At 30.1% G+C, this 27,600-nt stretch overlaps 1 protein-coding gene across 4 annotated transcripts; it reads right to left on the bottom strand.

The window, feature by feature from the left end:
* Positions 1-5,723: 5,723 nt before the first annotated feature.
* CkIIalpha (casein kinase II subunit alpha) lies at positions 5,724-26,857 on the bottom strand. 4 transcript variants are annotated; one of them, XM_072546229.1, is made up of 7 exons: positions 26,181-26,373; positions 25,963-26,026; positions 24,763-25,034; positions 20,128-20,378; positions 14,599-14,958; positions 14,388-14,536; positions 5,724-11,927 (listed from the first exon to the last, which is right to left on the bottom strand). In XM_072546229.1, the coding sequence occupies exons 3-7, from the start codon at positions 24,967-24,969 to the stop codon at positions 11,848-11,850; spliced, it is 1,047 nt and encodes a 348-aa protein (XP_072402330.1). In that variant the 5' UTR covers positions 24,970-25,034; positions 25,963-26,026; positions 26,181-26,373; the 3' UTR covers positions 5,724-11,847. The 4 variants fall into 4 exon arrangements, with proteins under 4 accessions (XP_072402330.1, XP_072402328.1, XP_072402329.1 ...); XM_072546227.1 differs by lacking the exons at positions 25,963-26,026; positions 26,181-26,373 and adding an exon at positions 26,551-26,857; XM_072546228.1 differs by lacking the exon at positions 25,963-26,026.
* Between the last annotated feature and the right edge of the window lie 743 nt (positions 26,858-27,600).

Below are 27,600 nucleotides of genomic sequence, written 5' to 3' on the forward strand. Positions count from 1 at the left end.
TCAGATGCATTGGGAACAATAGAAATTATTGAAAAATTTATTAATTTGTTTGATATTTTAAATTCTACTGATAAGAATAATCCTAACAAATTTAAAAATGTATTTGAGGGAACTGATTTTCAGATCAGATCAATTACCTAGATTCTATGATAGATTTGGTACATAAACTGAAAATATTAGATAAAACAGGAAAAGATATAACATGTCGTTCGCGATCAAAAAAGTGTTGGATTGTAACAATGAATGGTGTTAAAAAGCTTTGGGATAACTTAAAGTCTCATGATTTTAAATACTTAAAAACAAGAAGACTTAACCAAGACTGCGTGGAAAATTATTTTGGTAGTATAAGACAACAAGGTGGAAATTCCATCAATCCAACTCCCATACAATTTCAGAGGGCATTTAAAAAACTATTTTGTCAAAATTTTATGCATTCTAACAAAATGAATTGCATAGATGATTTAGATAAACGTTTAATGGATTTAAATGTAAAAGAAACTTGTAGTGAACAATACTCTCCAGTGAAGGCTATTTCGCTTCCAGATTGTGATTACAGAACAGAAAAACTAACAACCCAAAATGCTTTTCAATATGTATGTGGTTATTTAATTAAAAAGGCTCTCAATATTCATGTTTGTCATATATGTATTAAATATTCAAAGGAAATAGAAGAACTAGATAGTAGTTTGTTATTGACACATTTTAAAGCATACAATATTGATAAATGTGATTATGGGGGACTGAGAACTCCAAGTGAGAACTTCGTACAATATATTTATAAATTAGAAATAATGTTTTGTTCTTCATTTGAAGAAATATTTACTAAAGGTGAAATATCTCACTCGTACCTTAGGGTCATGAAAGAAGTTTCTTTTAAACATCCATGTGATTCATTTCCATATATATATATATATATATATATATATATATATATATATATATATATATATATATATATATATATGTTATAATATATTTTATATATGTCTTTATATATTTTAGAAACTGTTTGCTTAGTTCGTAAATACCTACATGTCTTTCCAGCAAGACTTTATCATGACTACTAAACGAAAATTCAACCTTTGATGTTTATTTACCGATGCCGTTCACAGTAAGTAAACAAGTCTATATTATATTCTGCAAAAAAACTACAACGATCTCCCTTTACGACATAAATCTGCAACATCGTTCCCGAAGTTTCGTAAAATGACAAAAGCCTATCTATCTGAAAGACCATTTTATTCAGTAGAAGAGTTTCTTAATTAATAGCTAAGAAATTACAATATCTTAATGTACAGTTCCATGGTTCTTTACCCGTGGGTCATCATTACCCAAAGTAGCTTAAACTTATTAGTTCCTACGGTTGATTATGCAATTTGTTAGTGTCTTTTTCCTGTGAATCTTTGTAAGCTTCGTCCATAAAATTGTAAAATTTTCAATGACAATAAAGCATAAATTTCTATTCTATTCCCATCCGGGTTATGTTTATCCATGCTTATGATGTTCTTTTAGAATGGGGCGGAATAAGGAATATTTACTTGCATTCTATAAACATTCAGAAGTGGTTAATTAGATTTTTATGAAAAAAATTAAGATATTACAGCGAACTGTTATACAATGAGAATAAATTTTTAACTGTACGTAAATTGTCCTCTTACAAAGCCCTTATACACATACATGAAATAAAAAAAGGATACTATTACACATTAGCAATCATGCGCATCAAACTAGTTATATAAGGAATAATGCAATTTTATCTAAATGTAATAAATCCATACTCCAGAAATATGTTGGCTACATAGGGCCCAAATGATACAATTGTCTACCGGAGAATTTAAAACAAATTAAGAGTTATAAAAAACATAGATATCAGTATAAAACTAAACAATGGATTGGAAACAAAATAACACAATTCTGCGAAGAGCAGATTAATTGATAATATTAATAAATAAAAAATATCGAAATATACTTTGTTTACCAACTACAATATTTCTTGAATTTATTGACATATTTATGTCACATGCTATATTAAAATGAATGCATTTTTGTAAGTGCGCATATGTAACTGTTTATATTAATACATTTGTTAAATATTTGCTTTTTTGTACATATATTTTTTAAGTATCACACACAAGGGGTGCTACTTTTAGGGTAGCTCTATTTCAGTGATTTTTCATGTTTATTTAGTGTTAAGTATGCTTATTTTTTGTAAATCTATATTATAATCTAAGCTTCCTAAATAAACATTATTAGTATTAATTACAATAAATTTCTATTATTATTATTGTGTTTTATTACAATTTTTTACCCCTCCCTGCCACAAATGTGATATATCCCGGCGAATTGCATGTAGTACTGTACAACCAGAAGTTTCAGAGACCTCAGATGCACAGAAAGAGAAATCGAAGAGGTATACGTGTATATTAATTACAATAAATTTTTATTATTCTGTTTTATTGCAACTTTTTACCCTTTCCTACCACAAATTTGATATGTCCTGGCGAGTTGAATTTACTACAATACAACCAGAAGTTTCAGAGACCTCAGATGCATAGAAAGAAATCTAAGGGTTATACAGTCATTCTAGCCGCAACTGCAGAGTTTTTACGCGCAGCGAAAATATCGTGGTGTTGGAGGTTAATAGATATTCACATTCAAAGAAATTCCTCAACAGGAAACAAAAAAAGTCAGCAACTTAAGACAAAGTTAATAGAAATTTCAAAAGTATAATTCTGTATTGAGAAGTAAAAAAGTCTTGAGTCAAAATATAGATTTTGAGTGATGAAGTGTTTTATTAACCTTAAAAAACGATAAAAAGTAATAGAAATCAACTGCTTTTCATCTCTATTTTGAAATTAACTCTCAAATTCAATCGATTTTTATCGGTTTTTTAACGCACTAAAATACTTTTAGTACGTTAATTTGTTTGTTAAAAAAAAAACAAATTGATATTTTTGCCTTAACAACTTTTTAATTATCAGTACAGAATTGATATATAAGTTATATTAAATTTTACAGAAAAAATAAAATTCATACAAAACTTTATTTTGGATTTATTTATTGTACATATTCAATTAAGAAGTATTTTTCTTAGTTAAAATCATTTACCTAGTATAAGCGTAATAATTGTATTTTCAAAAAATGCACATTTGTAGAAGATGCAGCTTTTATGCTCCACTTTCTGAATTTTGCAATGATCGATTATTTTTAATTTGAAATATTAACACATGTGAACCCCCGATTCAGGTTTTATATTATTCAGCAAACTAAATTTTTATTTGGAGTTGGTGTTTTGTCTAACGTGAATTTTGTCTAAATGTGAATTTATTCTGTGAGTAATAAATTTACTTTATTAACTAATCGTGTGTTTAACATGTCTGCGCGTAAAGATGTTAGTATTTTATGGCACTACTTTGAGAAAGACATTAACAATGAGAAGGCTGTATGCAAATTTTGCAAAGAAAAACTTAGTTATAAATCAACTACAGCAAATTTGAAAAGCCGTTGAAAGTATTTCAGTATATTTTTCTTTGATTCAAGAAAGCATGTTTGTTTATGTACTCGCTTAAATATTTTAATTAGTTTTTTAACTTGTTACTTGTTTACGAAAAGAAGTTCAGTTTCATTAACGATAAAAACGTCAATGACTCACCTCTACTGTTTTTCTCGTTACTACAGAGAACTCTCGTCACAGAACTACGAACACAGTTCGTAGTTCAGTGTCCTTACTTTAAGAGCTCGACGTTGCCAAATAATTTTGTAAGGTTTTTTTATTGTGGTTTGATATTGCAATTTATTATTTTTATTACGAGAAGGCACAATGTGACTTTAAAATAAGCTTATTTTGATGTTTAGATTTCCAATTCGGAAATCGTACTTAAAATACGAAACATTAATAAATTTTATTTATATAAAACGATTTCCAAAGTGGAAATCAAAATGTTAAATGAAACTTATTGTAAAGGAAAATTGTGGCAAATTTAAAATAAAAAACAGTAAGCTGCCATTTAAATCAATTCGCCCAAATTTGATTATCTTAGAACGTTGTTAAAATGCTAAAAAGACAACAGGTCAAATAAAACCAATAAGTTTGGCAACGTTGAACTTCTCTTTTCTTAGCACCGAACAACGTTGTTCGGTGTTCTTAGTTCTACTAATGCTATTTCGACGATATAATGGGCGGACCTAACATACCTCTCTCTTTTTAAATAGGTGTTTCTCACTCCATCTCACGTAAGGTACATACCGACCATAAACTTTTACCTACACTGTATATATATATATATATATATATATATATATATATATATAATGGCTAATTAGTCTATTATGTAACTCGCCTTAAGTATTTATTTCTGAAATTACCAAAATTCAATTTAGAAAACTTCTAGCAAAATTTTAGACCAGAGGAAATTATCCAGTTATTTATTTTATTTAATACCAAATTAAAAAATTGCAAAATAAGGAAATTTAAAAAAATTTAAAGGTTGAAACCACCAACTTACCTTTAAGTCACGTCTTCTATTTTGTGTTAAAATATTAGTAAACATGATTTACAGAAATTTTCATGCGCCAAATACTACTTCTTTCTCTGGACCTGCTGTATGAACTGACATCATAAATTACATAAAATATAGCGGTTGCTGATGCTATATCGCACTTTACTCAATCCCTTATTTAACTGGAGTTCCACCACTATTCAAATTTTCTTGAGTTTTATTTTGTATTCTTGAGTATATAAGTTGCAATTACTTTGGACATACTCTTCATTTTTAGTCCACAGTTAACTTTAGTTCTATTCTACATGTTTTAGGGTCCTTTAAAAGATATTCGAATATTTGATAAAGATATTCGCAATGGAGAGATCTCGCAACGTTAATGAGTTGTTTGGTGTTAGAAGAAAGTAAGGCGTTAAAGTAACAAAAGCAAGTCGAACTGATTAATTTTTTACTAAATAATATCTCTATAGTTGAAAAAAATATACTTGATGAATCAAAAATAGTCACGCCACTCCTGAATGGTATACAGTTTCGAGAATGAAGAGACTGGAAAATAGAAAAAATAATAGCAATAAAAAAGTTAAAATTGGACGAGATTCTGTCTTAAAACTACTGGGATTTATCGACATTATTCTCAAAAGAATAAAAATACAGATGAAAAAACGCAAAAGCGTTTAAACTCCGGAAGTATAATGGTTCCAGAGAGAAAGCAAGAAATTAAAAAAGAAAGGTTTTAAGTCACATCATAATGCATTTACAAAATGAGAAATAAAAATTATAACGCTAGAAAAAAATTTAACATTTAAAAAATATAACTTACATGGGCAATACTACAAGAATTTGATAATTACAAACATATCGACATATAAATTTTGGCCAATTAAAAGAAAAACTAACAATATATACAATATAAAAGAATTATGATAACGTGAAGTATGAAGAAAAACAATATTGCGAGCTCTATAGCTCAAAAGTTTAACAGTTCTAGATTTCAAGGCCCAGAGACTTGTACTAGAACACGATGAAGAAAATTGCACAAAATAACAAAAAGGTAAAGACGCAAGGAATTGTTCCAAGGAGTTCCAAATATTTTGCTGAATGCTGTATATTTCATGAACAGTTAACGAGGGTACTGTTGAGCGTGTTCGCTCCAAGTAACTGCCATTGCTACTTGTACACTTGGTATGAACGTCGAAAATAGTATTAAAGAATTGGTAAACGATAGGAACTTAACAATTTATTGATCAGTTATTAAAAGTAAGTATCTAAAGATTTGTTATCTAAATGATGTTACACCTTGTTTCGAAAATTAAACAGTAAATTAAAGGATATTAATTTTTGGTTCATTTCACAAAATATTCTACGGAGGAGTTTATTATTTTGTACAGTAACAGGTTGTACATCACCATAAATTACATTTTATAAATTAAGATAAATTATTAGACTTTTTCGCGTAAGTTTCAAATTATTAGTAGCTGAAACTTGGAATTCAGTATCTTTATTAAGGTTACCTGAAAAGTCGATTTAAACTGACATATCACTTTTCGATCAATTTAACGATTTTAAATATATTTCTAACAATTATAAAGTCAGCTGAAATGTTTCATCAACAAGTATCCAGAACAAAATATTTGACGATATGAAAAAAATAATTACAGCACAACTATATAAATAATTATATACAACTAATAATATACTAGAATAAGCATTATCACTAGAATTATAAAAAAGGTACTATCGCTTGAGTGTTGAGTGTATGGTACACCGTAAAAAATTCAGCGCACATTTTTTACTTATTTATTAAGGGGATATAATATGCTTTGATTAAAATATATCACTCTCAATTTGCGTCATTTTATGGCGCCAAGAATCAGTGGTGGACCAATACCAAACAAAATCACTATTTTGTATATTATAATCAATATAAAGAATACAAATTTAAATTTTTTTAAATTTCTAGTGTTTCTACAGGAAAGCCCTGTTCCCGAATAAATCTATATATTTACCAAAATATTTATCAGATTCGGCGTTTCTCTTCGTAATTTAAAGCTCATGAAAAGATAATTATTTTAAAAATATGCCAAAACTTGTAAAACAGCTTATTCGAGGTCGCTGTTTTTAAATATTTTATTTTCCTACAAAATAAAAATGTGTGTTATTTATTTTACTTGTAATTTATTTGTAGATATGCAGATAAAATAAAGGTTAAATTTGTTGTTCATGTATATTGTATCTACTAAAAGTGTAGGTACAAAAATGCTGAGTTTTATAATTAAAAAATACTGATCTTTACACAGCATTCTACATTATTCCATTATTTCCCCATTTCTATTATAACTGTTCAGATAAGATTTGCATTGCTAATCTAATATAATTTTAATATGAGTTCAAAAATGTTTTGTTTATTGATATTTTCTTAGAGAGGAACTTGTAGGTTCACCATACGTGACAAGCAGTATTTATCCACTTAAAATGTGATTAAATGTTTTTTATTTTTTTAGATTAAAAATAAAATCCCTAAAATTAGATGTCTTGACAAACGATAACAGGATGTAAGTTAATACGTTAAGTAGCTTTACAAATCGACTCATGACATTGACTTAATTTCAACAATATTGTCCCATATGAACTGTAAATAGTCCTTTTATTGACTCCAACCCATAAAAAACATCTATATACACTGCGGTGCAAAATTAACCGGACACTCAGATATTTTTGTTTTTTGTTGGTGTTTACATCAAAACTTCTTTAATTTATTGAATTGTATTTTATGCCTTATTAGCGATATCGTTTTTTTCTGGTTTGAACCTGTTTAGATGTTTTGTTGGAACAACAACACTTTTACACCTACCTTTTTTTATTAATGTAAAATAGTGGCTTAGTATTAATTTAATTTTATTGTGGTACTGTACCTGATTATAAGTTCGGCTGTAGGTTTTTATATTGTCTCCTATTTAAAACTTGCATTAAAAAAATTATGACACTAGAAGAAGTAGCATAAGCTGCTGTTTTATAGGATGATGGGCGGAGCATTCGTTACATCGCAAATGCTTTAGGAATTTCTCGAAGTACGGTGTTTGATGCAATACAAAAATTTTGGGAAACAGGACAATACACCAGGAGGCCAGGTCAAGGTAGACGAAGAACCTCAAGTCAAGTTGAAGATCGCTTTCTTAGGTTTCAAGCGTTACGCAATCGTACATTACATACACCAGTACTTGTTCAACATGATGTCCATATAAACACAGTTTCCGTTTATACCGTTCAAATACGCTTAAATGAATATGGATTAAGGTCCAGAATACCAGCCACGGGACCTCTATTAACAGCAGATCATCGGAGGAAACGTTTACACTTCTCTCGCGAACATCTAATTGGATTGTTGACGATTGGAGTGCAGTGCTTTTCACAGATGAATCAAAATTTAACAGTTACTCGTCAGATGGACGGTCTAGAATATGGAGAAGAGCTAGTGAACGTTACCAGCAATGTTGTTTTACTCCGAGAGTTCAATTTGGTGGAGGTGGTATAATGGTATGGGCAGGCATTTCCCTAGAGGCTCATACAGAAATTGTTACAATTTAAGGGAACAATTTGAACGCTCATCGGTATATTCAGCAATGTTTGGAAAATAATGTAGTGCCATTTGTTCCACCTGTCAAAGAAAACTTTCTTCTAATGCAAATTAATGCTCGTCCGCACATCGCAAGAAAAACACGGAATTACTTGGATGAAGTTGAAATTCGTTTATTATTACGGCTCCCAAGGAGTGCAGACTTAAATCCAATATAGCATGTATGAGATATTCTGGGACGACCTATTCGACGTAACCATGGTGACTTTGATACCATGATAGATTTGGAGCAAGCAGTTCGTGACGAATAGGAGTAAATCCCTCAAGCAGACTTTGCTGCCTTAATCTGAAGTATGCCTGATCAAATGAGAGCCGTAATTAGTGTTCATGGAGGTAATACACTCTACTAAATATCGTTTTCCATAAAAAATGTTTATATTAAAAAAAGATAATAATTTTTGTTTCTTTGCAGATTTTCAAATTTTTTGAATTGTTAATTGTTTTTTCTGTGTAACATTCTTGAGTTGTAATAAACTAGACTTTTAAATTTTGTTTATTATTAAATACTTAATTGGGAACATCTTAACCTTTTTAAACGCCAGTTTTTAGAAAAAACTTGAGTGTCCGGTTAATTTTGCACCAAAGTGTATATACATATTTTTATATAAAGAAAATTGGTTGATAACAGCTGACTCAAATTTAAATTCATATGAGGGAAATAATTGGGTAAACAGCTGATAGACAAAGTATACTCTTTTTACAATATCCATTATATTTCACCTATTTTCATGGGCATCATCAGGGAAAGCTACAATGATGGTAATTAGATGCATTAGTTTTTTTTTATACTTACTAAGTGAGGATGTTTGTCAAGAATTGAAGGAATTATACATAACAATAAATAAAAACTAAAACGAAGGCACACAAATTACAAAGTTAACAGGTTTGCCTAAGATATGTGGCTTAATTTTTTAATAATGTTGATTGCTGATAAACTACTTAAACTGTTAACTTAATATGATAATGACAAAAAAAATTACTAACTTCAATTCATAAATCTGTCAAGATACAAAAAAAAAAAATTATTTAGTTTAACATTATACACTTCAAATTAAAGTGTAGATGTCAAATGTGTAATTTCTGGGTCTTAGTTTTTATTTGTTGTCATGTATAACTGCTTCAATTCTAACATCTTGGTAAACATCCTCAGTTATTAAGTATAAAAAAACTAATTCATCATATGTAAGATAACTAATAATCATCATTGTAGCCTTCCCTGATTTACGGACACACTACTACTCTTTCTTCTCTTTTGACTTATCAACTTTGTTTATATTGCATGTATCGATTGGGGAAACCCTTGGTATAACTAAAATTTATAAATTTGTCTACATTTTGACATTTCTTATAAAAAATATTGAATCTTTCTTACACTAGGAGGCCAGTATCAGGTCGTAGATGGGAAACATCTACAGCGAACTTTTTGGTCTATTCTTGTTTGGGAAAAGGCATCTAACTTTAGTTAAGCTGGTAAGGTAATTAAAGTGAAAAATTCGGATATAAGCAGGTAAATAATTCGTCGACAATTTGTGAAGATAATTTATCTTCCAGAAAGCCAGCCGTACTTGTGCTGATATCCGTAGAACATCGCAAAGCTTGACTGACTTTTGTGAAGTGAATACGAAAACTATACTGACGGAGATTCATTTTGCAATAATTTGCAATCATGCTACAGAAATAAAAAATATGTATACTAAGCATCGAAGTTTCTCCTGAAAAAATTGTAAATTGTGACTTGAGGTTTTGATATTGAACTATTATGTTTAAACTGCTGACGCAGATAATCAAATAACAGTACAATGATGAATTAATTAATATTTATCAATAATTTTAAGAATCGTATGTATACACATACACATTTCATTTACAAATCTAAGGTTTTTTAATTTGCCTGGCCCTTTGTGTTAATTTTAATTTGCAATCGCTACAGGCCTAAAAGAACAGGACAATATAAAATATTTTAGGGGTTTGATTTGATTTGAGATCATAAGTTGAGTCTAATAAGTTGAGGTCTACCAAATTGCAGAAATACAGTTTAATACTTCAATGATGATATGAGATGATTTACAGAGCAAGGCTAAAGTATGTTCACCAATTCTATAAAACTGAGAGCAAAGGCTAAAATAAAATTTAGCGCCTATATAAACAATTTAAATTAATATATAATTTCCTAGCTTGTAAAATAAATTTAACTACTTATATCTATCGCTCCCTATTACTATCACATACTAGCAACGTCAAAACAAAGAGTTCTTAAAGAGAATCGCAATTGAATAAATTACTGAAAGTTCGAGTACAGAAAATAAAATTGATCAAAATCTTTAAATTTTGTGCCGATTTAAGAAATAATGCTTTTGGTTAGTAGGTTACTGTTTTAGTATCTACTTGTCTGACGATAGAACTTACAGACCCTCTTACATAACAGAGAATGTTGACGTTCTCCACTTTTACTGTGCATTGTAATATGCAAATATAAAATATTTCAGTAAATCCCGTATAAGCGATTATAAATTCAATTGCAAGTTGAGATCAACTTTGACCGGACAACTCACAACGTTTTTATATGAAATAGAGAATAATTTTCATGTACTGTAACTTAGTATGTTATTCTAGAAGCAACAGGTTTTTGACGATGCAAGTTCTAATTTTTCAACCACTATCCGTGTGCACTATAATGTGTGGGCTAAATCATTTCAGGTGGCTATGCAACAAAGTTCCGACAAATAAGATTTATTACAAGTTGAGACAGTTTGATTAGGTGCCTGACTGCCAGTTTATATGAAACAGAAAATAATTGTGTAACAGTTGGTTTGTATTCATTTTAGAAAACTTACAGTGAGTAACACCACACCATATACTAACATCTCAAAAAGTAAAATAACTTATTGTATTTTATGGTATGTGATTAATAAATACATTACAATAGTTAGATCCCTAGAAATAATAAACATATCAGCTAACTTATATCCTTTTCATATTTATTAGCCCATCTTCAGTGATCTTTTTAACTCACAATGAAGATTTGAATTTTTGCACAACAGTTCAATATAGCTATTAATTTAAATAGATAATATTTACAAATGAATAATATTCAATTTACTGCCATCATAGCCTGTAGTTGTCTTTCTAGTAAACATAGTAAATTTTATTAAGATGACACAAGAAAATAGCTTCAGAACAATATCTATTTTGATTAGTTACATTTCGAACTAGAGCAAGTAGGATAAAAATTTAAAAAGGAATGTTTGATTTTTTTAGTTAAAAATTACACTGAAGGCAGGTTACTGGCTGTATGATTCTCATATGTCTCCATAAATGACTCCTCAAGTATGCGCAAACTGTAATTTTAGCTGCTAATAATTTCTATCAGAGTTATAAAAGAAAATTAATTAAATAAGATAAAACGTTGTAACAATACCCAGAGAAAAAAAATTTCAAATAACTTTCGTTAGTAAATGGTAACAACTATATCTAACCTTAAACATATGTTTACCTTTGCATCCAATTTAGTGAAATAAGTTAAACATAAAGTGAAGAACGCCAGTTATTTGAAATTATTTTCAACCATACAAAAAATATTTATACATAATGGAAATATATGTAGGATATCATTGCTGCAGAGAGAAAATTACATCATCTTGGAAAAAAATATTGGATGGTGTATGGCAAATTTGACAGCACATGAAATGATAAGGTTCTTCACTGTTATGCACGCTACTCACCTACTCCTGTTAATGGAGTAGGAGACGATGACACTGTAGACAGCATCCTGCACTGCTCTTTAACCACGGGATCTGAAAACAAATAAAAATTTTAGTTTAAAAATACTATGTAATAAAACCCAAGTTCTTCTTTTATTTATTACGTGTAACACCCGTTTACTTCTTATATCCTGACAACTTAGTTAAAGAACAACATTACCATATGTACTATCAGAATAGAAAGCCAACCCTGACTTGCGAAATCAAAAAGGAACGCTGACAAATGATAAGGAATCTAGTGTCTATTGTTTGATATGTTCGAAGTACAGTACCTTGAAGTTTTTCTAAAAATTATAGTATATGCGTATACTAATATACTGTAAGTATCTATATAATCCGCTGTCGTATATGCCACAGTATTTGTTTTTCTAGAAGTCTATCTTGTTTAAAATTATGTGATAGTTAGGACATGAACTCTATTAGGCCTTTTAGAAATTTTTCACGCATCTAAAATAAAGTTCGTGTAACCTCCTGGCTAAGGTCTAGTGTTAGGGTTTTCAGGTCGCGCAAGCGCCCTTACATGACTTAACGACTACTTTCGTAGCCGGGACAGACGGTTTTACGTGCCCTCCGAAGCACGGTGGCAGCTCAGTTAAATTAGACATTGAAAATTTTGTCGGTGTCGGGATATAAATGACACGCATTAACATAAATATCTTTTAATTCGCTTGTATTATATAACATTAAACATACGTGGAACGGTGACAAATGATAAGGAATCTAGTGTCTATTGTTTGATATAATCAAAGTACAGTACCTTGAAGTTTTTCTAAAAAGTATAGTATATGTGTATACTAATATACTGTATATGTATAATCCGCTTTCGTATATGCCACAGTATTTGTTTATATATATATATATATATATATATATATATATATATATATATATTCATGTCTTTTTGAAGTATTTTTATCCAAGTTATTTCATTCAACAATAAAAGTCAATGGTTATTTTTATTGATTCCAATAGAACTCCACTAGAGTTACAATTTTTCAAATCCAAAAGGTTTTTCCTTGGAATCAGATTCTTAAGATTATGAAAGCTCACCGTTGCCATCGATATTTAAATTTACGATTATTTCGTTAATAACATTATAAAAAGGTACTAACTTTGGTAACAAATCATCCCCAATATACGCATACCAATTCAATAAACTTCAGATGAGGATATATGGACAAACTTAATACTTCGCATTCTGTCTATTTTACGAAAGAATCTATTTTATACTTTATAAATTGAGATTTGTACATTTTAATTGATATATTTCTGTCCCGACCATGCTGTCTTGAAAGGAATATTTCTTGCTACAAGCTAATCTTTCAATGTACAAAATTAAATGTTTTATATTCTTTGTTTTTTGTCATAAGGAGCATTATCGACGGCAATACCACACTTGGAAGGAAATTAACCCAATCATTTTTCTTTTAACCAATTTTTATCATTATCACTTTTTATCTCATCACTTGAGAAAACCATTTTTATTTCGTGCACCATATATTATCAGTCGTTGTCCTATTGAAATTGGTTATCGTAATCCTAGAGTGCTATCATCGCCCAATCCGTCCTCCCAAACTTCGATTATCCGAAAGAATCGGTTTTCCGAACACCCATGTTCCCCAATTAGTTCGGATAATCGACGATTTACTGTAGTTTCAATAAAAAATTGATGAATATGTACACGAGTCTTTTTTAATTTAATATCTCATACCACACATTTCGACTTGAAATCCGTCTATACAGTTGTGAAGAAAAACAATTTATTTTTTACTTATTGGTATATAAATCATACTTCTAGTAGCCGTCATGTACGGCTCGTTTTTAAAGGATTACAGTTTAAATTCAATAGCTGTATTGTGTGTTGCCTAATATTAAATTGGGATTGAAAATTTTCGCCCAAAAATGGTTAAATATACAATATCTTTAAAAGAAACAATACGTCTTATGAAGGATGCTTTATATATATAATCTCACCCCAAGCTTTTAAATTTATATAAACTGTAAATACACTGCATAAACTTAGTGGCTCTATTTCTTTTTATGCTTGTAATCAATTTTGGTCTTATCGAGTTCTTTTTAGTGTTGTAAACGTCAATTAAGATTTTTTTCGTAGATTTTTATGTAACTGTAATCCTATAGTGTACTAATAGGGTCTTTAGAGGCCAAAGTGGCCGTCGTAGCTCAGCGACTAAGATACTGGTAAACAAATCCGAAACACATGAGTTCAATTCTCGGCACCGAAAACGAAATTTTTAATGTCTAAAAATTATACGAGCCGACAATGTGTTTAGGAGTACACGTATAGCCGTCGATCCCTCTGGGTTAGTGCACATTGACACTAGTTAACTGAAACAGGATTAAAGATGCAATTGGCGCCGGAACAATCTGAAAGGATATCCCCCGATACGATATTATTATGGGGCCTTTAAAAGTATTTTAAAAATCAAATATATGGAATATTGGATATTAGGATAATATGAAATAGAAACTTACAGAAATATGAATGATCCATCGCATCACGTGCAGTAAGGCGTTCTAAATGATCATAACGTAATAGTTTATCCAAAAAATCTAAAGCTTCGGGTGATACTAAATGCTGATTCTCGCTATGAACAAATCTTTCCCATCTTTTCCTCGAATGTCTACAAAATAAAAAAAAAAAACAGTTTGAAACAAATATTATACATCAAGAAATCAAACTTACCTTCCTAAAATATCGTTGAATCTAGGATCTAGCTCTATATGATATTTATCAAGATATTCAAAAAGCTCTTCAGTACCTAGGACTTTGGCTATGCGGACTAATTGATCATAATTATCATGACCATGAAAAAAGGGTTCCTTTCTGAAAATCATAGATGCTAACATACAGCCCAAAGACCACATATCAAGGGAATAATCATACATCTGATAGTCTACAAGGAGTTCAGGTCCTTTAAAATACCTTGAAGCTACCCTAACATTATATTCCTGTCCGGGATGATAAAATTCTGCTAATCCCCAATCTATTAGTCGCAATTTCCTATTTTCATGATCGATCATTACATTATGTGGTTTTACATCCCTAAAAACGGTATAAATGTATATGATAACTTATTAGTACAACTTTGAAAAATACACTCATAAGTTTTGATAAATATGCCCAATTTTTCTGTTTTTGTTTATTAAAATTTTAGTCAATAATCGGCACGTTTTAGTTGACGGTTTTAAAGTCTGCTCTGGTCAAGAAACATTTATAGCAAAATTTTTATTTCAGGAGAATTATATCTAAACTTTTGCTAAAGAATTTTGTACATGTGTACAAATATTAAATAAATAATATTTATTTATTTTTATTGAAATTACCATGTCTCGACATCTATGGCCATTGACACGGGTACAAAAACGTCTGGAGTATTACATTATATACATATATATATATATATATATATATATATATATATATATATATATAAGCTTATTACACTATATAAGATAAATACAGTAAGTTACATTAGATTCGGAAATTTGTTATATACGATAATATAATCTGCAATCGTTTAAAAAGTCAATTAGAGCACTGTACACATTTGGCGAACTAAGTATCTGTTTCAGGTTACCGTTTATATTATGAGCTGGTCTATATAGTCTATAATAACTGCACTCAATGAGTAAGTGTTTTACTTTAAGACAGTGAGAATCACAATGTTCACAAGCAGGTGGGTTTTCAGAAGACTAACTGTTCTGATTTATTAAGTCTTATCAACTTTATATTTAGTACTAGAATTTTTAGAGACATGCCATTGTTGTCTATAAAACACTATCACACAAACTATGACAAATTCTTTCCTATTAAAAGAATTAAGGCATTGGAAAATGACTTTAATCAATCTTATGATCTGGTGGATATAAAATCTATAAGATTTAAGTCCTCTTTGACTGAATATGTTAGGGATCGTTTAACTTCATTTATTTAAGAGTATTCATTTTATTCTAATAAGATTTTCATGAAAATTTAATTTGTTTTTAATTTATTTTAATTTAATCATTTGTTTAATATTATTTAATATTTAGTTTTTAGTATTTTTGTTATGTTTAGGATATTATATTTTTATCAAATTTTTGTAAAAATGGTGTCATTACGTAAATAAAATAAAATAAAAAAAAATAAAAGATACTGGTACAAATAAAAGTGATTTTTACTACTATAGGAAATTGGGATATAGTTAACATACTGGAGGCGTTTGTAAAGTGGACATATTAAAAGGTTATTAGACATAAAATACCATTCCTAATTACTTGAAAATTGACTGTTGCTTCCTTCTGTATAAAATAAATCACTGTAAAATTTGTATGCATTTTACAGGTCAAATGTTTATGGAACCAATTTAAAGTAAGAGACAATTGAACAATGAACTGAGTCCTATATTGAAATATTTTTAATCTCTTACCTATCCATAATACCCATACTTGTGACATTAATTAAATGTTGGTACAAGTAATAACGGATGTCAAATTCTGAATTTTAAAAAACAGGAATGATCATCTTAGGAATAACAGAGACTAAGAAAAAAGGTAATGGAAGATTTACAATGAAAAATGGTCATAACTTAAATTTTAGTGAAATTAGAGTTGAAGAAAGACCCCAGTCGGGAGTGGCTGTACTAATCATACACAAGAATTACATCGCAAAAATCAATAAATGGAAGTTTATTTCTGAAAGGTTACTAAGATTAGATTTTAACACCAGAAAAAATGAGAACATAACTATTATTGTAGGGTATGGACCATCCGATGACGAAGCTAAGGACAAGAAAGATACCTTTTGGGACAGTTTGCAGGATGAGAGGACATTATGAACAACAAAGTCACAGTAACCAGAGATTTTAATGGAAGGGTAGGAATAAGTGATCAAAACGAGCACACAGTCCATGGAGAAATAATGAAAACAATAACGGAAATAGTCATAAATTTCTTCCTGAATTATCCCTTAGTAGTATGTAACACACTATTTAAACACAAAGATATTCTGGTACAAAAAGAATCTATCAAGATGGTACAGGATGTATTTGACAAGTGGATATGAAATTGGATTTGATCATTATTTAGTAGAAGCAAAACTTAAAATAAAAGATAACATTCCTTTAGGAAACCTACAAACAGAAAATACATACAAAGATCCTACTATAAAAGCGTATAAATTGTTAAACTTGGATTTAGGAGAAATATCAAGATAGTCTTATAGAGAAGCTAGAGAGCATAAATTGGAATGAATATACAAATATATAAAGTATATGGGAACTGTTCAAAAAACAGTGTACCAAGTAGCTAGAGACATTTGTGGTTATACAGTTACTAATAGCAAAAAATATACAACATGGTGGAATAACCAAATCAAAATGGAAGTACAATTAAAGAAGAAGCTCTGGAAAACATATCTGAGACAACGAAATAATGATAATATTGAAATTATAAAAAGCAAAGAAGAGTAGTTAAGGAGACAAAAAATGCTAAGAAACAAAAATGGAAAGAGTTTGCACATAAAATGGAGAGCGGCAGCAGATAAAATGGTAAGCTATGATATAAAACACTTAAAAATTTAAGAAAAGGTAAGGAAGGTACCACAAGATTAATTGAAGATGAAACTGGCAAGCTACTAGTCAGAGAAGAGCATATAATGGAAAGGTGGTATGAATATTTCAAAAGAGTGCTAACTGCAGGTAAACGTATTGAAGAGCAAAAGCAAACCAATCTTGAGACTAGTACATACATTAAAAAAGGTTCAAAAGATGAAATAACATCAGAAGAAGTCATAGAGTCGATAAGTAGATTAAAGAATGGGAAAGCAACAGGCTCAGTTAATAATATTGCCAACAAATAATAAATAGCAAAAATACAGCTAGGCAGAAATGGCTACAAAGGAATTCCTGATTGAATAGAAGGGCATATGAAGAACTAAGAAGGGATGCAAGGAGAATGTGTAGAAAGAATAAGAGAGAAATGCTAAATAGGAAAATACAACAAATTACAGACTATAACATAATATGAGAGACTAGGAAATTTTACAAGGAAATCAAGTGATACACTCAAGGACTCATGACAAGAACAAAAACCAGGCAATTATCAGCGAGAAAGAGGAACTAATGAAAAGGTGGAAGAAGCATTTTCAAGAGCTCTTAAACCTTAATTTCCTATATACAACCATTTTTGGAAGAAATAATTTGTGAATACCAATGTGGTTTCAGACCAAAGAGGTCAACTATAGACCAAATACATACGTTAAGAGGTATACATGAAAAATGAACTGGATATAACATACCAATTTACAACTTGTATATTGATTTCAAACAGGCATTTGATGGTGTAGATAGACAAAAAATTTTAAACAATTATCCGTGTTAGGAATACTGAAAAAGTTGGTTAAACTTATACAAATGACTTTGGAAGATTGAAAAGCCATGGTCAGAATAGATGGATATATGACAGAGGCATTTGATACTGAAAATGGAGTTCGGCAAGGTGATCCTTGATCAACAACACTTTTTAATCTAACTTTGGTAGCTATTATCAGAAAACTATATATGAACGGCTGGATTAATACAAGCTGCTGCATTTGGTCTAAATATAAATGAAAGAAAAACAAAATATATGGAGTGCACAAGGTCGAATTGACATGAGAATCTAAAGGTAGATAACCACATCTACGAATCTGCCTCTACCTTTCCCTACCTAGGCTCAATAATGACAGCAACAACGTCAGTCAAGAAATAGGTCAGTCAGTCAATCACGGATTCTTAGCGGTAATAAGTGCTTTTATGCATAAAGACATAATGAAGAGTAAGTTACTGAATCATGAGTCTAAACTTAGAATCTACACAACTAATTAGACCAGTGGTCACATATGGATGTGAAACATGGACCCTTTCAACCACTGATAAAAATCAATTGAGAATATTTGAGCACAAAATACTAAGAAATATATTTGGACCAACCCATTGTAGCGACGGTTTGTGGAGAATAAAATGAACTATAAGCTGAATGAATTAATGCAGAGCACAGATATTGTTACTTTTGTAAAGTCACAAAGACTAAACTGGCTTGGCCACTTAGAAAGAATGCTGGATAATTGAGCTGTAAAAGTAATCCAGAGATGGAAACCCCAGAGAAATAGGAGAAGAGGCTTCGTAAAAGGTGGATAGATGATGTAGAGGAAGATCTAAAAACCATGAACATCAGACAGTGGCGAAGGAAAGTATCTGATAGGGCAGAATGGTAAAATAGAAGAAGAAAGATATAAATGGTTATATTTGTTACAAGGAGGGGTACTAAGTGGAGGGGTACTAAGTCCTCTCTTGTTTGTTACATTAATGGATAAAATAGCCAAAGAATATTCATATGACAATTAATCTATGCAGATGATTTAGTTACTGTGACAAATAGTCAAAAAGACCTATAAAAAAGTGGTATGAATGTTTTAATAAAAAATAAAAAGTGAAAATCAACCTAGACAAACCTGTGATTATTGTAGTTTCCAAAAAGGCTGAAGTAAGTGATGTCGGAAAATATGAAAGAAAGATTACACATGCTGAAAATTCCAAATATTTGGGCTCAGTTGTAAATGCAGAGGGAAAATGGAACAGAAATCAAAAACAGAGTAACAAATATTACTAAAGTTTACTACATATTAAACAAGGCATTTATTCAAAGAAAGAGATCCAAAATAAAAGTATTTTACAGTGTATATGTGCCTGTGCTACCATACAGCTCAGAAACTTGTGACTTATAAGTGACAGGGACAGCAGTAAGATGTGTGAAATATGGTACCTAAGGGGGTTTTGGGAGCGACGAGAAGCAATAGATTGAGAAACAATTTTAAATGGGAACAATGTACTGTATCACCCTTGGACAAAGTTGAAAAAAGACAACTTGCGTGGTTCAGTCATATGGTCTGCATGAATAATAGAACCGTGAAGGAAGTGTGGCAAGCAGTAGTGGACAACAAACAAAGAAGAGGAAGGATGTGGAATAGCGAGATTGGAAAGATGTTGAAGAGGTGAAGAAACAGTTGAATAAGTGGAGTTGCTGGCAAAGAGCCATGGCATTTGGAGAAGCTTTTACTACAAAACCTGAAATGTCTTACACCTGTAAGGGTAAACAAGGCTTAAGGATTAAGAATGTTTGTGGAATCAATTTAAAATAATAGACTATCAAACAATGACCACAGTCCTATATTTACATATTTTTAATTTCTTACCTATGCATAATACCCATACTGTGACAATAATCCAATGCTTTCAATAATTCATACAAGTAATAACGGATGTCAAAATCTGTCAGAGTTTGATAAAGCTGCTTAAAATCAGTATTATTGACATGTTCAAATATTAAAGCAGGAGTCCTGGACACAGGATCCTTGACGACAGCTTCTAGAGTGATTATATTTGTACCTCCCCTTAGATTTTCTAAAATTTTTATTTCTCTTTTTATTTTCTTCTTTTTAACAGGCTGTAACAAAACAAAAATAATTACTTCAATAGAACACTTTGCTACTCTTGGTTCAATTGTTGACATTAAAAATAAAACCTACTACTGACATCAAATAATTAAGCTATCTTGAAGAACTTAATAATGCCCTAAATAACCTAAATGCCCTAAAAGTTAAATACAAGATGTTATTGTAATAAGAATATAGCAATGACATACTATTGCTGTAATATATCAATATAAATTCATGAACACCTAATCTATAAGAGAACTGTGCAAAGTAGAATAAAAGGCAAAATAAACAATGACCAAAACGTAAAACATATGAATTACTTAATCACAAGAAAATTCCAATGAACCTTAAGAGTGGAATTCTAATCTATAAAGTTGTAATATGACTAATCTGAATGCATGGAACGCAACTTTGATAGTGCACATAGGTTTACACATTTACAAAAAAATTTAAAAAAATGTAAATGAATCAGCAAACATATAATTAGCATAACATTCCAATTAATTTTCAAATATTTCCTAAAATGATTATAATTGTGTCTCATATCTACTTTGTGAGATTTATTTTTACTACATTTACATAGTTGCAGTTTGATGATATATTTAAACAAAATAATTAAAATTTTAACAATTCTAGTTGATTGGTCACAGATACATAAAAAGTTTTACAGGAAAATTGAACAAAATAAGTGAAAGTTACATTCTTTTTCTGGAAGACTGCATTCACTTAAAACTTCTAATTTTCTTCCATATCAGTATTTTTATACTACTCTGATTCTTTTAAAAACAAAGCACAAAAATTATTAGTTCATTATACCCTGGCCGCTTAAAACATGGAATCCAAGGTCGCGTGATCACTCAATGCAAGCATCGACAGGCGCTCGAAACTAGACCTTATGGGAAACTGTTTACACCGTCATTATTTGTGTTATGATACTATAACTTAAATGTTTTATGTATCATGATTTGTGTTTCACTTTCGCTGGCTGGTGAATTTTGTGAAAATGTTTAAAATTAATGTAAATCAATAACCTCTAAAAAACGGTATAAATATATTATAGCAACATTGTTAGTTCGTTTTTGTTGAGCGGTGTAAACGTGGGAAAAGTGAGAACATAAAAAGAGGAATATTTAAGAGTGCGTGCCATTCACATGATCATTCCATTTTTTCAGCGGCTCAACTATAGTAGTTTTTGGTTACACAGTTTTAAATATGGTTTAGTTCATATCACTTGGTCAACTTTCAGATTTTTTTATATTTGGAATTTGATATTTGGAATTCAAAACAAATAACTATTTTTGACTGGAATACCTTATACTCTACAAGAGCATATTAAAGTCTACTAATATGAACAAACTAAGTGATTATAATTAATTGCTGATAAAATAAACAGTTAAATCAGATATATATTGCACAACTAGCTGGTCTCATGGCAGTTTTGCTTCCAGTTTCATTAGAATCTTTTATCACAATACACTGCACACTTCCTTCCATTTCAGCCATCCTGCCCTAACTTTACTGCATGCATCTCCATCTATTTCTCCATTACTCTGTAATACTGACCCTAGGTACTTAAAACTATTACTTTTCAGAATAGAATCATTTTACCATCCAATGTTACCATCCAATTTATTTGTATTGGTAACTCCATCTTTAAATGAAATTTCTAAATAATCTTGCCTTTGTTCTACTATGTTTAAAACCTTTTTTTTTAAGAGCTTGTCTCTGCTGTTCCAGTTTTTGTTCTCTTCTAGTATTTCCTACAACACTCCATAATCAGAATACAAATTTATCAGACTCTTCTACACCTGTCCTAATACCAGTTGTTACTTCGTCATACATATCTCTTACAATCTTCACATACTCAATGCCTTATAATGAAAATTGTTGATAATCTACTTTGCATAAATCCAAACTGATTTTTGGATATTTCAGTTTATTTCAATGAATTACTCTCTCTTATTTGCATGGCATGACTAGTAGTTTTATGGTCCTGAAGTTTGTGCCTTTTTGTATATCTCCTTTGTTTTTGTAAACAAGTACTAATAGAGTGCTTCTACATTTTTCCGACATTTGATCCCACTTCAGTAATTCTATTAACCAACCTGTAAGCCAACTTGCGCCTGTCTCTCCTAAAGCTGTCAACATTTCCAGAGATATATCTTGTACAAATATTTTACCTTTCTCTATGTTTTGAAGTGCTTAAGAAATTTCCTCTTTTGTTACTTTGGTTACCATTGCTATTACTGTCCTCATTAGCTTAGCTGGTTTTATGTCAAACCCTTTATTTAATAAACTGTCAAAGTACTTTTTCCATCACTTTTGACATCCTTTTTGTGAAATAATATTTTATTGTTGTCGTCTCAGATACACCGTATTAAAATCTTTTGCTTTCTGTGCTCTATGTTTGGCTATTTTATATATCTTAAGTTGTAAATTATATATATATATATATATATATATATATATATATATATATATATATATATATATATATATATATATATATATAATATAGTTTTGATACTACTACTTTCATTTCCTTTTTGGTGACATTATAGTTTTGAAGATCTGTGCCTATTTTCTTGTCACTGTTTATATGATTTTCTCTCCTTTATTTTTCTTTGCACATCATTTGACCACTAGTTTTTCCTAGTATTTCAATAGCAGTATGTATATCCATATTTCTCCAAATTGTATTAGGACTTCCTTTCATGTTTCAGCTTATATTTTCTACTATTTTTGCCCTTAATAGACCTTCTTTCTCATTTTTAACATCCACAAATTTATTTTTGTGGTCCTCTCTAAAACTTTGTTTAATTTTTTTTTCTTCTTCGGTATCCAGCATCAACAACTTATGTTGTTGGCTCACAGTCTCACTATTACCCTGCAGTCCTTACATTAATGTATATTTTCTGTTCATTTTATGAAATAATCCATTTGAGAGTTATTTTTCAGTTCAGTTTCCTTTCTCTCTTTTGAAAGAATGTGAAATAATAGAATATATATATGTGCATAGATATATAATATGTTCACATATTTGAAAATACATAGAAAATGAAAAATTTTGCAACTCTGAAAATATCGACAGGAATGAGTTCAATTTTTTTACTTGGGAGCTTTTCAAGGTAGCTGAATACAAATATGATAACGATGGTACTCAAGCTACCTGGTGGCCAGGATAGACCTCATTTCATGGAGTATGTTAATTTCATTCTAAATCAATTGACAGTCATTACTAGAGGGGTTTTCAAGGTCACTGAACACGAATATGATAAGGACGATTGTCCTCGAGCTACCTGGTAGAGGGTGGACATCATCTTCTATAGTTTTATGTTATTTTCATTCGAAATCAGTCTAAAGTCAATACTCAAGGTATTTGTGGTCGCTAAACATGAATATGATAATGACGATGGTCCTCAAGCTACCTGATGGACCTCATTTCCTGGAAGTTTTGTTATTTTCATTTGAAATCAGTCAAAAGTCATTACTCAGGGGGTTTTTGGGGTTGTTGAACATGAATATTATGACAGAGATGGTCTCCAAAGTATCTTGTAACCAAGGTGACATCTCTTGGAGTTTCATGTTAATTTCATTCTAAATCAATTGACAGTCATCAGGGGTTTTTGAGGTTGCTGAACATGATTATTTTGTTAATAAATGCCCTCATAATACCTCTTGCAAATTGCATGAGCAAATGTGCTGTATGCTGACTTCCTCAGCTAATTATTTGAGACTAAGACTGCTCAATCTTGTATATTGTTAAGCTAGAAGCACTATATACATTCTGATCCTTGTCTACCTTCAATATTTTGTCTATGTCATATCTATTATGTCTCATTACATGACCAAGATAAGAAATTTTCCACTTTTTATGCTTTTGATCAGCTCACATGTTCTATTAGCTATAACTTTTTGTTTATCTGAAATTGCACTTTTAAGCAGACTCCAAGATGCTCTACACTTTCTTCAATTATTTTAGATTTGGTCTCTGTATTTTGTTGGTAGGTAGACCTGTTTTAATCAACAGTTACATTCAAAATATAGGCACTGAATGAAAAAAAAAAAGTAAAAATAATGCCACAGGGATAATATATTCAAGATGAATTAAAATGGTCACAAACTGAGACAAAAAGGAATAAATTTGGAGGTACTACCTTTACTAGAATGGTATGAGATGTCCATGCAAATAGTCTACTAAATTAGTATGGATCTTGAAAATAAAGAGAATAGAATAATCAATGTCAAATACAGTTTTGATATTGGGAACAATATTATAAAAATAATTTTGTTAAAAACAAAAAGATCTACCAATGGCCAAGAATGGAAACTAATAGACTGTAGAATATTGTTCATATTGAAATTATAAACTAGACAAAATATTGAACTCACCTTTAAAATTTTAACTACACATTTTTCATTATTTGTTACATTGATAGCTTCAAACACTTCACTATATTTTCCTCTTCCTAGCTTCCTCACCAATTGATAGTCATCTTGTTGACCCCAGTCGACAACATAACTTTCATAATCCCAGTATTCTCTTGGCTTATGTGAATTTACATCAGAATATACTCTAGCTCTACTAGGTACGGCCATCGTCTTACAAAGCACTTTATTATTTACAAACTGTGGTGCATAAGCTCTATTTCCTTCTTTACAAACTGAAAGAAAAAAAATATGACATATCTTTTTATTTTTGGAACTCACAGTCAGGTGTGACTTTTCACTGCACATTTTGATTGCAATGTAACATGAACACACATTAAACACTAAAATCAAAAATGTTGTTCTTCAATGTGTAATTCTATATTACTGAACAGAACTATGTTGCCCTTACTTTTATAAACATACACCATTCCAAGCATACAAGTCTTCAAGCTTCTTAAAGATTGTACTTTTTTACCAGCTCATTGTTAGAAGATAATAAACATATCTTAAGTAAAACTATTCTATTATTAAATCTATTAGTAACTGAGTTAATCTTATTGGGCAGCAGCCCCTTGAAAATAAATAAATACATTTAGGTAAGTTGTGTCTCTGATTTTTAATTTGTAAAATCATTTCTCCTTGGTAATTTTAACTTTGCATAAATACTCATGGTATATATTGGACATGGTGCTTAGTTTCAGAAATGCCTCTTATTGAATTTGTGTTTTTCTTCCATAAACAATAGTAAAATTCTGAAAGTTTAGTCAGTAGACCTAACAAATCTTAACAAGTGTAACACAAAGAAAAAGTAATTAATAATTGACCCTGCTGCATGCCTGTACAATAACATTAACAGCAAATTAATATCAAAAGATAACATTTTCCAATAAACATACACATCTAACTAAAATGAAGTAAAATTTCAATATAAAAATAATGCTTATACTTTTGATAAAATATTTATTTTCGCCAGTAGGTGAAGTAAATTAAAAATTTGTCTGTCTATAAAGGCCACAGATGTGACCTCAGGCCCCATTTTTTCTCAAATATATTAATACTAAAAAAATTTAAATTATGAGTAGTTACACTGCCTCAGTTTTAGAATGTACACCCCACTGTGAGTCCTGTGTAATAAAATATTATATTATGTGAATTACTAACATTTAATACTCTTGTCATCTAGTATTGGGTCAAGTTACCTTGTTCAAACAACAATTTGGCTAATCTAGAAAAATTTATCAGCATAACTACATATAATAATCTTCAAATTTTTCAATGAAAATGCAGATTTTCATATTAACATTCGTATAGGTGATATTCGCCATTCCCTCATACTAGACTAGCAACAATGGATAAAGCCTACTCTTAAAACATCATACCTAATTCATTCCGGGATTAAATATTTACGGAGATCTATCCAGCTAACACATCGTAACTTTGTGAAACAAAAGATTTATTTTTAAATTTATCTGTTCTATTTTAACCCACTAATTTAGCCGGCTTCTTACTAAAGAATCTGAACCAAGATGGAAGGAAGTCCCATCCCGCCACGATAGACTGGATTCAAAGCTTATTTCAGTATACTGTATACCCCTCTAAAACTACATTGCAGCCATCATGGGCGTGCTACATATAATAACCACGTGCTAACTTTATAAAACATTCGTTTCCATTTGGGTTGCATTATTTTTAAATATTCCATTGTGTATAAAATTTATTTCAATAACAAAAAGCGTACTAAAAACTTACCTTAGTTAGTTCTGATGGGATCAGCATCAACATCAAAAAATGCATTAAGGGACACCACTGATGTTAATAGAAATCTACAGGCGAAAGGTGGCGTACCATAGAACTTATTTGCGGGAACATTTAAATCACCTGTTTCGAGATTATAATATTACACTTTACACATAAATATATATATTTTAGAATTAAATAAAACAGTTTCCAAATATACAATATCCAAAATAAATCTTATTTTAGATGTTGCATGTTTATTTTAACCATACACCTACTTTTGATGAGTTGTATGACCCTTGTTGAATACAATGACAGATTCATAAATACCAACCACTTAACAAAACTCTTTATCGGACTCGGACAGCAATCCACATGCGCATGAGAAGAAATGAATTCCAACCAAAAAATGATAATCTATGGTAACCATGTCATATGTTATGATTCAAACAAAAGTGTAAAATTTTTTATTTGTCCAATAACGATTGAGACAGTTACACACTTGACTGCTTTCGTTTTAAACATTCACTGGTTTATTAATTTTATATAACCAAATAATTCATGAATTTTATTTAATATACATTATTAAAGTTCTAGTTTTGACGTCTGTCAACTTATCTAGTATTATCTACTGAAATCTGAAATATATTATTAGGCATAAAAACGACTCCACAGTTTAGTGCCTAATTAGATTTCACAAAGATTGATTTGTGCAGAAATTACATGCCTGCTTTTTTTAAACGACCAGTTTTATATAATGGAATATTTAGCTTAGGGCAGGGGTCGGCAACCTTTTGAGTCGGAAGACCCAAAAATTACAATTTACAAAATTTTAAAGTTTTTAAAGAGCCACAATTTTTTTTGTCAACAATAAATAGTACTCGCATAAATAAAGTTCTTTGATAAAAAAATAATCTATTTATTCATATGTAGGTATATAGTGTTTTTCACATATATATTTTCATACATTTCATTTATTGAAGTAAAAAATTAAAACAACTAAGCATATTCACTTATAACACTAACTTGCACTTCAATAACAAACAGTTGAGCAAATAATCT

This window comes from Diabrotica undecimpunctata, chromosome 10, assembly GCF_040954645.1.
Source record: "Diabrotica undecimpunctata isolate CICGRU chromosome 10, icDiaUnde3, whole genome shotgun sequence".
Classification (NCBI taxonomy): Eukaryota; Metazoa; Arthropoda; class Insecta; order Coleoptera; family Chrysomelidae; genus Diabrotica; species Diabrotica undecimpunctata.

What these genes read in the sequence shown, in the direction of transcription:
- CkIIalpha (XM_072546226.1), bottom strand. Translation starts at nt 26,046, where the DNA reads ATGCTGATAAATTTTTCTAGATTAGCCAAATTGTTGTTTGAACAAG. An exon ending in CAAATTGTTGTTTGAACAAG is followed by an intron (nt 25,035 to 26,000) that starts GTAACTTGACCC and finishes TTTTTCTTTCAG; the next exon opens with TTTGTAAAGAAGGAAATAGA. An exon ending in TTCAACGATATTTTAGGAAG is followed by an intron (nt 14,537 to 14,598) that starts GTAAGTTTGATT and finishes TTTATTTTGTAG; the next exon opens with ACATTCGAGGAAAAGATGGG.